The sequence below is a fragment of the Chiroxiphia lanceolata genome, chromosome 6, assembly GCF_009829145.1.
Source record: "Chiroxiphia lanceolata isolate bChiLan1 chromosome 6, bChiLan1.pri, whole genome shotgun sequence".
Classification (NCBI taxonomy): Eukaryota; Metazoa; Chordata; class Aves; order Passeriformes; family Pipridae; genus Chiroxiphia; species Chiroxiphia lanceolata.
This window is the reverse complement of record NC_045642.1, coordinates 58,178,652-58,194,524: the sequence shown is the minus strand read 5'-3', so window position 1 is coordinate 58,194,524 and position 15,873 is coordinate 58,178,652. Positions and strand designations below refer to the sequence as shown.

At 41.8% G+C, this 15,873-nt stretch overlaps 1 protein-coding gene across 1 annotated transcript in view; it reads left to right on the top strand.

Moving 5' to 3' along the window:
• Window positions 1-15,873, top strand: part of SYNE2 (spectrin repeat containing nuclear envelope protein 2) — a 181,127-nt gene that overhangs the window by 133,396 nt on the left and 31,858 nt on the right. Inside the window, exons 91-100 of the mRNA XM_032689907.1 lie at window positions 1,231-1,410; window positions 2,773-2,901; window positions 3,438-3,592; window positions 3,935-4,082; window positions 5,176-5,270; window positions 6,521-6,755; window positions 8,170-8,364; window positions 9,118-9,243; window positions 11,180-11,335; window positions 14,927-15,085. Of these exons, the coding sequence (XP_032545798.1) occupies window positions 1,231-1,410; window positions 2,773-2,901; window positions 3,438-3,592; window positions 3,935-4,082; window positions 5,176-5,270; window positions 6,521-6,755; window positions 8,170-8,364; window positions 9,118-9,243; window positions 11,180-11,335; window positions 14,927-15,085 (1,578 nt within the window). The remainder of the gene's footprint in view (window positions 1-1,230; window positions 1,411-2,772; window positions 2,902-3,437; window positions 3,593-3,934; window positions 4,083-5,175; window positions 5,271-6,520; window positions 6,756-8,169; window positions 8,365-9,117; window positions 9,244-11,179; window positions 11,336-14,926; window positions 15,086-15,873) is intronic.

Here is a 15,873-nt window from a genome sequence, read left to right as displayed (position 1 = left end):
TATGGTCAAATAAGAGACTTTACATTATAGGAAAAAGAACTCATGTATTTCTTTCTGTGTCATAAACAACTGACAGCAGCAAAGCTTAGACCAAAACATTTTCACTTTCTTCTGATCTGTTAATGGCTGTGACATAAATTCATCACTATGCCGGCAAAAAAGCATTGTGTTTTCTGAAAATTTTTGGGAAGAGTGTTGCACCTACTAAGCAAGGCATGACCACCTGAATGCCATTAGCACTGATGTGTGTGGGTAGAACACATGGAATTTATCGTGGTTTTTTGGAAGTGGTGAGTTAGAAGAATGGAGATCAGTGATATAGCATAAGAGTTACATGTATTTGAAAATATATGTGCATTAAAAATTGTATTTTAATCCCTCTAATGTTTTCCTCTAGTGTATACTAGGAAAGGTTCTGTGGAATTTTGTCACCACAATAAATAAAGTCCTATATAAAGAGTAAGAAATCAAAATGGATTATTTATTCAATGGCTGAAGTGGTACTTAACAATATGATCCCTTCCAAACATAGGGGTCAGGAAGCAGAAACCATTTTGCTTTTTAGAGAAATGTGCCTGCTCTTTGTTATCAATCAGAAATCTTTGTTTGTTACTCTCAGAAAAGACACTTAGAAGACAGTGGCAAATTTCAGGGGGTTTCATGTTAAAAGTAAATTTCAGTTGTCTTGGCCAAAAAAAAAAATCAAGTACATTGAATGAGTCTAAAATTACACCTTTTGTTCTTGTATTGCCTTTAGAGTTTAATTTTATAGGATCATATCTGTAGTAAAGGGAAACAATTAAAACCAAACCTATGGTCCTCAGTCACTAAGGGATCCACAATACTGGTATGTTTGTAATAAAATAGTGTTTCTCATCTGCAGCATGGGCCAGTTCTTCCATCTGCTAGTGTACACCCGTTTTGGAGAGAGGGATATTCTGATTTCCCTCCCTAATTTCCTCTGGAAAATAGTAGTATCCCGTTGTCTGAAGTCACTGGTGTTCCACTGAACTTTGAACTGTGCCTTTCCCAGCACTAGACTCAAAGGATGCAATTCCCATTATCCTCCGGGTAAAAGACTGAGGCTTCCACTACAGCTGAATTTGGCTCCCAGATGAGTTCAACAAAAAGAGTTTAGTTACAGCAACAAAAGTTACTAAATGAAAGTGGCACATGAATGACGATCTGATTCATTTACTGACTTCTTTTTCTTTCCCCTTCTCTCATCAGAATTTACAGCATGGCCTTCAAAACATAGCAGGATGCCGTACCCAAATTTATTTGCAGGCTGATAGGATAAAACAGCAGGCTGGGACAGCTGCTGAAGCCATTCTGGTGGAGAAGCTGCAGCCTTTCCAGAGAGCCACCTACTTGGAAAAGATGCTGCAGAGGAAGTTGGATGAACTTCAGGTGCTTTGTTTTTAATATTAAATTAGCTGTCAGTGTGGGGTAACTTCTTACCTAGAGCCCTGTGTGAGCTACATTGTTCATTAGAGCCCTGTAGTTCTTGAATTGAAATTTCAATAAAATAAAAAAAACTTGACAGCATGATCAACTATGTTAAGAAGTAATACATGAAGCCAGAGGGACAGGTGAAGGAAGGATTTCAACCTGGCCAGCTTCTGTTGCTCTAACAAGCCTTTGCAAGTGGGCCAAGCAGTGCAGGACCCTCAGATGATTAAAGATTAGGAAACATATTTTTATTCTATGAACATTGGAGTAAGTTGTGAACTTCCATAGCTCTGCCTTGGAAAAAAACTAAGGGCTTCAATTTGCTTTGATAACAGTGCATGTAATGAGCACAAAACCAAACAGAAGACTGTGGCCATTTGATGTAATTTGGAAGACCAGATTCACATCCCTGTTCAGGAAGAGTGGGGAGGGAACTGAATCCAGGTTTCCCCACATAATGTCTGTTCTGAGAAGTGCAGGACTGACTTCTCCTCTGTGCAGATATTTCAGTAATTGTTCTGTTCTAAAGTAAACCCAAATTCATCAAGAAATTTTAAGCCAACTCTATTTATGATTCCATCTACCAGCACAGTTCAATGGCTGGAAGCCAGATATCTTTGTGAAGATAACAGATTTCTCATATTCCCTGTGAACTTCTCGCTGCATGAAAAATTTCATTTCTGGGTAGTCATTTTCTTTGATGTAACCCTGTAGTATTACCACAGAAATCTCTCCCTGCACCAGTTTTTGCCATTCATTCCTTATAAAAGTGTTGCTGTCTAAGTGTTCTCAGAGATGTGAAGTTTAATTCTTGCCAAGAAAGAAAAAAATTTACCAGTGGTCTTCTCTCTGATGCATAGAAACCAAACTAGAGAGTAAAATTGAATTCCAGCCCTAGTTATTTCACCACAGAGCTCATGGAAGCTGCACAAGTCTTGGCTGCAGGCACATGGGAGCAGGCCCTGTGTGTGGCTCACTTTCACAAGTTTCTCCCCTTTGATAAGCTGAGTTTTTACTTTCCAGTTTCCCAATAAATCAAACAGCCCAAAGCTACAGCAGATATCTCAGAAGCCCTATTCCTTCCAGATAGTTATGAATCTCTCAGGACTGAGATTCAGTTTCTCATTCTCTGCTTTGGCTTACATTTTCCCCTTATCCAGTGGAAAAATTGAATAAATTTCAATAAGAGAGTTATAAATACATTAGAATTTGGATTTAACATCTGTTTGTTTTCCTGATAATACTGCTTATTGCTCCTTTTTGTATTCTGAATAAGTGCATTAAACAGTAATTAACATAAATTTGCAATATTCACCCTAGTTCAATCTTCTACAACTGGAGGATTTCAACAACTGCCTTGATATGCTGGAGGGTCGTGTCAAGAATTGCACAGACGCCTTTGATAGCCTCTGTCTAGAGGAAGGAACAGACAACTCAGAATTGCTCATGGTATGTTGCATTCCCAAATACAAAAAGGTGTTGCTCAGCTCTTGCCTACTTCAGCATGCTCTCTGTGACCTGAGTATCACATTACAGCACTTCCATCAGAGTAACTGTAATTTATCCAAAACACAAAAAGCAGTGATTTAAGTTTAAAAACTCCAGATCTGCAGTGTAGGCCAAATGCCTGCATGGAAGGGAGGAAAATCACATAGATTTGGGGTGGACAAAAGATCTTTTTCCCCAGCTTTGTTCTGGACCTGCCCTGTTGCCCTCAATGGAGGACACAGAGTAAATCTGCAAGCACCACATCTTGAGTGTCTGTTCAGTGCTGTTGGAAAAGCGAGCCCTGTGTAAAAGAATTACGACTTTTTTTGTTTGCTATATTCTTTGAAGTTGACACAGAAATTCTGGGGTTTTTTGGGTTAGTGTTTTGGATGTATAACACTCAGATCTTTCCTACAGAAGAGGTTAGGCTTCTATATTTCTTTGAAATGAAAGAAAGGCAGTATTTTTTTGCAATTAATTAATTTTTTTGCTTCCAGAATCACACGCTGGAGCTTGCTGCACTTTCTCCAAGCATAGAGAGTTTGAATGAAGCAAGCATTAAGCTGCCACTCAGTGACTTCACCCTGAAGAAAATGCAAAGCCTAACTCGGCTGTGGAGTCAGAAAACAGCAGCTGCTCTGGAATGTTGCAGGTCTGAAATGCAAACAAAAAATCGCTACTAACAATTTCCTTTTCTGTGAGGAGAATCAAAACTTGAGATAGAGCATGGGAAATCTGTTCTCATCTTTCTCTGGGGCTTTCCAAGTTGAATTCTGCATTTGCCGTTTACTCAATTAATCAGTGGCTATTTGTATTGTATTCCAAGTCACTTAAAGCAAAAATCTGAATGATCATAGAGAAAGAAGGTAGCAAAGTGCCAAGTGAACCCCCCACTATTTTAGTATTTTTAGCCTGTACATTAAACCATATGCAAACATATCCAGAAAAACAGCCACCAACACAACATTTTCTCATTATTCATTTTGTTTTACAGTATGCTTGAGGGAACCCAAAACGATGAAAAGAAATTCTTTCAGAAATGTGAAAAATGGATGAAATTCCTGGAAAAAATGAAAGAGGCCTTAAAAACAGATATTCCAGGCCGGTTTGAAGAACTGCAAGAGCAACAGAGAGTATATGAGGTAAAGCTAACTCTAAAAAATGGAAGCACCATCTTGCGTGGTGAAGGTGGGGGGAAATCACTAGAAAATGCTGTGCCTTTTGAAATTAGATCTGGGCAGAGTTTTACAGAGCAGAAACCTCTGAGATGTGAAAATCCTTTTCCAAAATGGATGGATCCCTTTTTGCGGAGATCAGACTTCTAGGAGTGCATCTTCAAGTGTTGTGTCGTGGAAGTCCTAGATTTCTGCAGCCCTGAGGTGTAATTGTCTGTCTGCCTGTCCAGAGCACTGAAGTCTGTATGCTGCAGATCTGGCAGGAGTCTTACCAGTTTCTGGAAGAGCTGAATTTTAAACAAAATGTGTTCACAGCATATTTCCATTTTGAGCAGTTGTTAGATTTTGGTGGAAATCTGTTTCACTGGCATTTTCCCAAACACTTGATATTTGTTACAAAGAGACAGTGCTTCACATGTGTATGACAGTATCTGTTCAGAGGAGGAGGCACATTGCATTATTCTAGCAATGGAAAAATAACCAAAATAGAGAAAAGAAAATTATTTGTTAAATGCTAAACATCATAAGCCATTAGGGTGAGCCTTGTTCTGCCACAGTGGGCCACAGCCTCATACTACCCTGAGTGCTGGGGCTATTTCCACAGGATGTTAAGTGTCTGCATGTTCATTAGGGTCCAGAGAAAGTTATTTTCTCTTTTACTTCGACCTCTCCAAACCAATTCATTCATTGCAATGAAATAATTTATAGAAAAAGCTTCTGCTCATTGTTTTAAAGAGTAAATTCACCCTTAACTGTAGCCTTTTTATACCTTTTCTGTGGACTTCTGTCTAGATTGCATTTCTCATTAATGAGTCCAACAAACTTTAGGTTTCAGATTGTCTGTATCATACAGCTTGTAGTGGGTTCTGCTATCACATATATGCAAATTCCTCCTGGTATCCAAAGAGTATGAAATCTTTTAGGGTGCATTTGACACTAGCACTTGAAAATAACAGTTTTCATGAAATAAATCCTGTCACTCTAGAGGAGCCAGAAGCAGCTTTCATTGCAAAGGTTGTTAAGTGAATAGTTAAAACTGCTGTTCTCATGGTATTTTCAGATGCTGCAAACTGAGATTTCCATAAATCAGCAAACATTTAATTCCATCATAGAAAAGGTTCTACTCTCCTTGGAGTCCGGAGAAGCAGAGAAAAGGTAATCCATTTGTTTTGCTCCCTAAAATCTTGGTAATTCAGTGAATGTGCTGTCTTCCTTGGAGTTGGTATTGAATCTTTGCTCTCATGAGGACATAAACCCAAATTCTTGGCTGGGTTCACTCTTTAAATAACCTCCTGACATATTTTGCAAAAGTGTGAGGAGATGCAATGAGAAGGAAACACAAGTGCCCTGGCCAGACTGGGATACTGGTATTTGAGATACTAACTGGCTGTTCTGCCTAACAAACATAATTGCTCCTGAACAGGAGGCTTTTGTTGTGTAATTGTGGTTGAGAAGCTGCCTTCTTACAGAAGGTAATGAGGGTGCTGCATATGAAGGATCCTTTCCTTCTTCCTAGACCTCTGTACTTTTCAAAGTGCAGAGGTGTGGACTATCCACTCTGCCCCTGGCACACACTGGCCATGAAACCCAAAACATATGGTAGCTAAACCTGTTTTTTATCAATATGATCTTATACTTTCCTCTTAATCAATGTGGCATGAGAAACAGCAAGTAATACTTGTAAGCAGAGGTTCAGCTGCCTCAGGTGTTTGCTGTGAACACATTCCCCTCCCTGCCAGAGCTTGCTGCTCCCAGAGAATTGGCAGGACAGTGTATGTGCTCCCCTCAGCCCCTTGTGAAGTCCATAGCTTGGCTTAAAGCTGCCTGGGAAGGTAGGGCTCAGCTAAGCCAAGCCAATCTGCTGGATTTTTGTGTTGGAGCTACCCCCACAAACACAGGGGTTTGTATAAAAAGCAGTCAGGGGCTATGGTCTCTTGCAGAGGAGCAGAATTGATAGATGGGGTTATCTTAACCAGCTAGATCTGCTGGATTATTTAGCCATGTTGTATAAGAGGACCAAAAAAACTGTTTAAGTGGGTTCCAAAACACCACAGTTTGCAATTGTGCAGATCAATTTTGCGGCATAATCAGTGACCTTGTCTCACTTGCACTGACCTTCTTGTTCTTCAGAGAAGTGTTTAGTGCATAATGTGTCTGATTCCTTTGTATGCCACAATTGCAAGATTGACTTGCCTTATTCATTCTTATATCATGTAAAAGGTTTTTTTGGATTGCTTAAAAGATGTAATACAGAGAGCAGGGCTGAGCTTAGGCCTGCATAGAGCTTTTTGCATTGTTGGGTATTATACTTGGAAAACAACTTTGCAAATAGAAATCATCACAATTATTGTAATATGCAGCCTTGAGATCAAAATAAATTAAGACTCAACACTTGTTATTTTCAGGACAGAGTTTATTTCCAAGCTCACCTTGCTGAAAGAGCAGTGGCAGAATGTTATCCGGATGGTTCAGCAGAGGAAGAAAGATATCGATGGACTCGTGAGCCAGTGGCAGCTCTTCAGGAGTTCCCTTCAGAGTCTCAACAGATTCCTTGATGATACCAACAGCTTCCTCACAGCTGTGAAGAGCCAGGACTGTTATAGCCTTTACCAGCTTAGAAATGTAATTCATGATTTCAAGGTACTGTATTTATTTCTCATAAATCTAAAATACTTGGGTTTTTTCCTCAGCCTGAAACAACTTCAGTCCAGTAAGGTAAAAGCTCTAAAATCACATGCCTTTTTGGGGGAAAAATGGTTGCTGACACTTTTTCTCTAAGCTGAGCACAGTTGAGAAAATATTGACATTGTGAAAGGCTCATTATACTAGGAAACTTCTTGGTCAACATTAACATTTAGTAGCCTTATATGCTAAGGGAAATGCAGGGTGCCAGAAGATTAGACAAACCCTGGTCAGTGGGTAACCTCTAGGACTATGTGTATCTTACTGACATGACTGCTGAATTCAGGCCCTTTAGTTTGCCTAAAGGAAGAAGGCACATATGTGTCAGGAGAGGCCCTATAGGTCCTGTGTGTGCAGGGATGGGCAGGAGATGCCAGGAGCAGAGGATAAAGCACTTGCAAGGGGGTCTGTCCTTGGAACCATCAGTCCAGGATGCACAGACCTGGGCAGCAGTCCTTCAGGGTGGTGAGTTCTGCATTTCACATGTGGTGGAAAAAAACACTTTCCTTTGTTAATTTTGGATATTTTGGTTTTCCATTTAACTGTGCACCTCCTTGTTCTATAGGAAAGTAAAAACAAGCAGCAGTTGTTCAAGATTGCTTAAGGCAATCCAAAACCTTTCAAAAACATATTACTGAACGCCATTTGCACAATCCAAGATTTATATTGTGTACCCACACACCTAATGTTGATGAATTAACACATTACTAGTATTCCATTTGGTGCTTGCCTTGTTTATTTCATCTTTATTTTTACCTGCTGTGTACAGATGATTTCCAGTAGATTTTACAAGTTAATGCTCATGCTTTTCCTTAGTGAGAAAAGCCAGAAAGTCTTCTCCCTCCTACTCCAAATTGCCCTTTCCCTCCTGCTGCTGTTCTACAGAAAGAAACAATGATCATATCTCCTTGTGTTACCAATTGTTTATAGGCAGATTTGTTATAGGCAAATTATTATTATTGCTGGCTTACTTCACTTGGATATGTCATGATTAACAGAGCTGTTCTGAAAAAGTTTGTCTAAGTTGTTGATGGTAGAGGTGCTAACAGAACTTACACTGGCTTTTTGCTCTGAGTAACTCATACAACTGCATTTCCATCTTTTTGTAACTGCTGTACCTTTACTCTATAGATTCAGTCTGTGAAAAGCTATTATAGAGTTTTATAAATCAAAATATCAGAGAGAATATGAATTTTCTGAAATTAAGGAAGCAGATAGGAGAAGATCTATTCACTACTCTCTCATGAATATGAACAAAGTAGTGCCTTGAAACTCCTTTTGTGTGAGGCATCTTCCCAAGTGAAATATCAGGAACATGCTTCTGTCACTTCCGAAGAACAGTTTAGAAACTAATTTTGTTTTTCTTTCAAAGAGTAAGACAGTGATTCTTCAGAGGTGGCAGGCTGTGTACACCTTAGTCATCGACGTCGGGGAGAAGTTGCGCGCTGTCTCCAGCCCCGAGACCAGCGCTGCTCTCCAGGAGGAGCTCAGCCAGTTGCAGCAGAGTTGGGGGAAAACCCAGGCCCTGCTGGAGAAGAAGAAGATGCAGTTCAGCGGCACCCTACAGGTACATGGTGCCCTCCCCACCTGCTCCTCTGGTGTTGGGTCTCAAGAGCATCCCTGTCCAACCATCTCCAGGGCTGAGCTCTGCAGCAACAAGGCACATGCTCAGCTGCTGCTCACCCAGAGGGGCACTGAGGGAAGTGCCTGTCTGTGTCATCAGAGCTTGTGGGAAGCCAAAACTGCAGTCCCTTGATTCTCCAAAGAAAATTGGGTCGGCATCCATTTCTTGCTACAATGGATGTTCCTGCTCTGATTGTTCTCATGGCCCGGAGCTTGCTCCTGCTTTGGGCTGTGAAGCCTGAGATAATATTTAGCTTAGAGGGAGTTAGTGTGACTTGTTGCTCCTCTAAACAGAAGGCTCAGGTCAGTCATGTTTATCTCCTTAGAGCAATGAATTTGCTTTCCTGGTTAGGTAGCACATAGGTATGTCTGAAAATTGAATACTGTCATTGATACAATCCCCAGTCCAAAAACTGTGCTTGGGTTGAACAATCCAAGCCTTTGGGGTTGAACAAAACAAAAAGAGCAGAAATGCCCTGCAAGGCAAGCCTTAAATATCAGAGGCTTCAACTTCTGTAAATCCAAGCACCAAATCCTTGTGGGTGGTACTATGTATCAAGAAAGAAAATTCAAAAAAAACAGAGCACGATTCATTACTTCAGTGTTGGAGATGCTATTTTGTAACATATCCATGTGGTTCAGCATGTCATGATAAAGTATCCTCACTCTTTATACTTCCTTGGATGTCCTTGAGCAGACTTGTGACCGCTTTGAAAAGCAAACCAAGGAATTGGAAAGCAGACTGCGAGAGCTAAAGGAGAAAGTAAAAGATCCACTCCCTGTTGAACACGAAGAGCTCCACAAAGCCAAGGAACACATTAAGGTATGAACAGCCATATTGTATTTAAATAGATACAGTCTTTGCACACCACCTGCTCCCTGTAAAATCAGTTTTCCCTCTTACCTGATCTTCAGTGACACTGAGTTTCTCTCTTTTACACCATCCTGATTGCTGACAATCTGCAAAGTCCAGCTGACCAAGAAGATTGCAAGGGATAGTAGTAGCAGTGTTTGGATTTTTTTTTTCCTGCTTCTGCTCCCTTTACAGTCTGAATTTATAAAATGAGTAGTTTCTTAAAAAAAAGGGGAAGAACTTCCTTGTCTTAGCTCAACTGGCTGATATCCCTGTGACTGAATCTCCCTTTTTGTTTTCCAATCCATTTTGGACAGGGAGCTCCTCAGGCAAGAGGCCTTGTAAGTCTGCAAAGCACCACACACACCTGCAGGATCTGGGAATAATTACAGAGAAGGAAAATTAAGAGTAAGGGAGTGGCAAAATCCCTTGCAGCCCATAGTGCACCATGAAAGTTAAATGGAGTGAAAAGCTTTTCCAAGGGATAGGAGGCATTTGTCTGGACTGGTCAGTCTTTCATCATCCTTTTATGAAGTGAATTGTTGACCTATGTAGTGGGAACAAATAAGCTTAATGAGCCAAGGCTTTGAACTCATTATCAGCTGCCTGAAATCTTCTTTGTGAGTGCTGGCTGCTTTTCCCACGGCAGCCCTGTAGCTGTAGCCCTGAATTATCTGTGAGAGGGCAGCACACAGCTCCTGCCTCTTGTTCCAGTAAGAGAAATTCAGCCGCAGAGGCATCAGGGTCAGACAGTGCCAGTGCAGATGCTGCTCTCAGGTGTCACAGTTGAGTAAAATAAGGTACCAAAATGGCATGGGGGAGAAGGGACCTCCTTTCCTCTCCCTGTTTTTCACTTTTATATGAAATAAAGCTATTTTTCTGTCAGGCCTGGACCTGATATGAGGCTAGCGATGTCGCATGAAATTCCACAGCTCCATTAATACAGGGATTCTCCCCTTGTTAGGATATATAAATACACGTGTGCACATTTGTAGGGAGTAATTTATTGTGAGCCCAAGTAAATTTTAGTCTCAGGTGTGTTTATTTTTTTCTCTAGTGTTGAAGCTGGGTCCAAGACCTGTGAAAATCCTCGCAGGGCTCAGAGCCAGCACACTTCTGATACAAACAGTCACAGGTTTTTTTTTTCCCTTTAAAATGAGACAAATTGGATTCTCTGTAAGAGGTTTTTTTTGTTAGATGAGCAAGTGACACTTCCCAGCAGCCTCTTTACAAATTGGGACCTAGGACCTTGTGTGTTGAGTCTCATTTCCCAGCTGCACGCAGTGGTGCCTCTGCTTTTTAGGTGACAATTTTAACACTCTTAAGGAAAATGTGTAACTTCATTATAAACAGCAAGGGAAGTTAGGGGAGCAAAGCAGAAGAGACAGCACATCTGTGTGAATGAGCAATTTAAAAGCTCCACATTCCTGACAAATCTGAGGAAGTGCCTGTGAAATCATTCATTAGAGAAGGGAACTGATTTTATTTTTTTAGCATTTAAATAAATAACCTGAAATTGGAGCAAATGCAGGTGGAAAGAGACTTGCCCAAAATAATTATAATAGAAACAAAAAACAAAAAAGGAAACTCCAAAGAAGTGGGCATGTTTCAGCCTGGGTGTGAAATGCCAAAGGCTGCCCTGGAGCGTGGGGAGTTGCAGGGGCCAGGCTGCGCTCCGGCACTTTTGGATGCAGCGGTGGTACCAGTGGAGCACATCCCGGGGCTCCAGTGGGGCTCCAGTGGGCTCAGGGAGACCCCAACCAGCCCAGCCCTGCTGGAGAGCACAGCACAGGCAGCTGCACATTCCCTGCTCTCCTCCCCCACAGGCCAGGCAAGGGATTAGCGAGCAGGTTTGGAAAGCCGAGGAGCTTAGTGCCAAGGCTTGTGCTGGTGCGTTTCCATGCAGGAGCTGGAGCAGTCGCTGGCAGACTGGGCCCACGACATGAAGGAGCTGCAGGCCATGAAGGCGGAGCTGGCACACCTCATCCTCACCGAGGACATGATGGTGCTCAAGGAGCAAGTGGAACATTTGCACAGGCAGTGGGAAGAGCTCTGCTTGCGGGTAAGTCTTCACCTCCTCTGGGGGTTTATAGCGGGATGTGTATCCATGTGGCCTGGCAGGAAAGGGGGGAGCAGGTCAGCAGATGGGGTTTCCCTTGGGTTTGGCTCACTTTTGCAGTTTTGGGTGGGAATGGTGCTTCTCCTGGTGCAGTTGACCCGGGCTGGAGTTTGCTCTTTGTGTCCTGGACACAGACTGCTGAGATTTTTGTTGCAAACCCTTTGTAACTAGTGAGTGCCGAACTGCACGGAGCCCAGATGCAGCTGTTTACTGGAATAGGTGCCTTTGTTCTGGGCTGCCAAAGGGAGGGAGGGAGGGAGGGAGGGCTGGGGGGAGGGATGAGCACAGGAATTGCCTGAGGGCATGGAGCAGGGAAAGGAAGGGGGAAGTGAAAACAAAATGCCAGGAGACTTGATAAAGAAAACTTAAATGTGTTGAAATGGGTTTAAACCCATTAAGAATGGACTTGTCTTTTCTGTAGCAGTAAAATACTGTGAAATATTTGCATTTTTTGTGGCTTGTTGCTGTATTACACTTAATTTAGTGTTGCATGTGAAATTGCTGGGGAGCATTTACAGCAAAGTCACATGAACTTGATTCATTAGGTTATTATGCAGTTTGAATGTGTTTACTTTGCCCTCTTAACAGGATTGGAAGAAATAAAATAATTTGGGGTCTTACGTTACTCTGAGTGGCTCTACACACCAGCAAACGAAACTCTTGCCTCTCTTTACTCACAACTCTCTAGCTTTTATTTTACAGTTTGTAAAGAAGTATCAAAGCAAGTTAGTATTTTGTTTCTAACTCTGACTCAGGCAAAGGTAAAGCAATCTTGGTGGGGATATTGCTAGAGTAATGAAAAGCTATGCTTATTTCACAAACTGTGCTGTGATGAAATAGTTATTTGGGTTAATTTTTTGCATTGCAATGAGAAAGAAGAATTTAGTATCTACCTTAAATGGGATGGTTACTCTACAACCAGTGTTTTCTCTGTTATTGCTTCTGAACTCTGAAAATAATTCCAGAGACATCTTCCCCCTTCCTGAGAAATAAGGGCCATTATTTTTAAATCAAAATGCCTGAACCATTTTCCTAATGGGAATCTGTAGTTAAGTATATAAATGCAAGAACTTTTATGTTTTTCATTTTTTGGCGAGCTGCTGAAGCCTGCTGTCCCCACTGTGGTGAATAGCCCTGAAAATTAAGCTTTTTTTTTATGTACCCTACTTCAGTCTATCCAAGTGGTAATTTCCTGCAGTAATTTAAGTTCAGATTTTATTTGAAATTTCCATTTTAATTTCCTGAGGGAACAATGTTTAGCTCAGTCCATCTTGGAGAGAGGTGACATTAATGTGACTGTGTTAAGCACACAGAATCCATAGTGGGAGGAATCTGTTCGGGGCTGTAGTGGAGGGAGGCACTGAAATGTTTGCACAGCCCTAATGAGCCTCCGGAGAGCCGGCACTGATGCTCAGCGCTGGACACCGGGGCAGGAAAGCAGACTTTGCCGGCTCTGCTGTTAGCACCACTGCTTTGTTTTGGCTTACAAATGAGAGTCAAGATGTATTGTGTGAAGAAAAGTCTGCGGAATAAATGCAGAGGGGTGAAAGAGCGACGCGGCCGCAGCTGTCACCGCCACAGCAGCAGGACAGTCAGATGCCTGTGCTCGGCTGGGCAGGGACACAACACACGGAGGGAGCAGATGCACTCGAGGGATTAGCGTTTGCAGAGCTGCCCTTGTAAGGTGCATGTAGGTCACAGATTTAACTATTCACATCAGCGAGCAGAGCAGCCCATCCTGATGAACGCCAGAGTGCGGGTTGGGCCTGGGCCTTGATGTTCTTTCAGCCTCCCTTGGAGGGAAAGCACATCATGCTGTGGATGCAAAATGGAGATGGTACCAGGGCAGCTGGTCCAAGGAGAAAGTGCTCAAAGCAGTGGATTGAAGGGCTCGTGTTCCTAGAAGCTTGTCTGGGATTTTTTGGGTCATTCCTGTTATACCCACAGTCTGTATTGCTAAGCCAGCTAAAAGCTGCTTCTTGTTCTCAAAATCCTGCCTTGCCCCTGTCTTAGCAGGCAAAAATGGAGTCGGGATCATGTCAGGATTTAATCATGTCTTTACACACATGCATAGTCTGTTCTTACACTGACCAAGTTAACTCTCATCTCCACATATGAGATGTTGCAAGTCATAGCGGAAGGATGAGGGGTTTACCCTTCATACCTCTGAGGCTGACAGTACAAGGGAGCATCCCAGAGCAGAGACCCCCTTAGAGAGTTTCTGAGGTCCCTGGCATCTCCAGACTTCTTCCGATGGAGAACTTCGGAGACTGTTTCCCAGTGTCCCAAGGCAGTGCTTTCAGCCTCATCTCTTTGCTTAAATCATCATGACAGATTCAGAAATCACTTCCACCTCTCCATCCCCTCCTTAAAAAAAGTCAGAATTTAAAGGACAAAAGCAATATATTTGGTTAGGGCTTGCTGCCTTCTCTTTTGATCCTGGTGTTACGTGGAGCTGGTCTTGCTTCCACACTGAACACTTAAACTTCCCTCTGGGGTACAAAATAGTGTTAGAGGTTAGTCTATAAGAATCAATAATGGAATTTTGAGGAGTCATGCTGTATAAGGTGCATGTGAGATGTGAAGAGGGAGTGTTTCCTGCTATGGGGTGATATTTAGAGTGGCCATTCACAGCCAAGACAAGCAAAATGTGATGTTCAGTCTTTAGACAAAGTTTATTGGTGAGGGGTTGTTTCTCCTGTTTCAGTAGAACCTGTACTTTTTTCCCCTTTCTTCGTTCCATATATCTTAGTACGGGAATCCACAGAAGTAGATAAATGAATACAAATACATATTAAAGATCCCTAGGCTAGAAACAGGTACTATTAGCTAGAATAAGAGTGACCCTGCTTCTTTCTGAGATATTGGAGCAGTGGTAATAGCTCTGCTGGTTTAGGCAGTATCAGACCTTAATTTTTCCGTCTAGACAATTTGTTTATCAGTCCTGACAAACATCAGGGGGGGAAAAAATCCATAGTTTTCAATGAAAAGGATAGATTCTTGATGCTAATTTTTTTGGAAGTTCTCCAAGAACTGGTGAGCGAATGGAAAGAAAAGAGGGAGGCTTTTATAGAGATAAAATTATTCCAGTCAGGAGTTGCACAGTTTCTCTTACAGTGGCAGAAAAACAAGAACTTACCAGGGTGTTATTTCTCTTGTGTTATGTATAAGGCCATACTAAACAGTATGTAGTAATTATAATATTTTATATTCCTTTTTTGTTTGGCATTTTCAGGTTTTTCACTAACATTTTAAATTATTATATAAGCACATTATTTATAAAGCTGTCACTCAGTTTCATTCTTCTGAGGGAGAGAATCTGGTATTTGCTTGTCAACTTTTTGCCCTGCTATCCAAAATAAGATGTAATAACAACCTGCTTGCTGGCTTTGAAAAGTAGAGATACTTGATAACTGCTCCTGCAAAATGGAATATGATCAAATGCAGTCTAGAAATTAGAAGGCTCATAATTGCTGGTTTCCTTCCTGAGAAAGCTGTTGCTGGAAGTTAATATTATTGTGTGCTTTTCCATAGGTGTCTCTGCGGAAGCAGGAGATCGAGGACAGGCTCAATGCCTGGATCGTGTTCAATGAAAAGAACAAGGAGCTGTGCTCCTGGCTGGTGCAAATGGAAAGCAAAGTGTTGCAGACTGCAGATGTTAGCATTGAGGACATGATAGACAAATTGCAGAAGGTAAGTAGCAGCACCGCTTTTCTTCAATTGCAGTCTGGTAGCTCGTTATAGAGACACCATTCCTCATGTACTTCTTGCTTCTTAGGAGTGATACGTGATATAAAACCAACAGGTAAGGGCTTTTGTGAGAAGGTGAGCTTTTCTAGCATCATCTCATATCTTCTTGATGTTCAGACTTGGAGCATAATGCAAACAAATGCCTCCTGAGTGCATTTAGGCATGGAGTGTGAGCTATGTGAGCTGCAGTAGGGGGGGTCTCTGTTGTTGGGGTTTTGGGGCACATGTGCACACACAGCACTGCTCAGAGCTTTCCCTGCTGGGGATCAGTGGTGTCCTGGGAGCAGATCACTGCTCTCACCACCTCTGTCATCTACACAACTGGTAGTCAGAGGGCAAAGAAGATTGAAGGACAGGGTAGGTCTTATGCCAGGCGAACAAAAAGTTTCCACAGCCAAAAATAAAACTTAATTTTGCCCCTTCCCCGTGGTAGTTAGTGCTTTCTAATACTTTTATATTAACTTGGTTTTAAAAAGGACCGTTATTTTACTTCTCTGTTCCTTCCCATGGTTAAAAGGTCTCAATATCTAATCCTAGATCTCCTCTGCATAAGAATACCAGCAAAATAAAGCCATCCTAGACTTGAATTTGGGTTCCTTTGAGGTAACTTCGTTGAAAAATTACTTTAAATCAGGAAAACAGATAAAATTAGAACATTCAGTTTCTATTTTTAGGAGTACTTACTCCTGGCACTTGCAAGTCTTTAAGCTGCTTATTTTTTCATAGTGGCA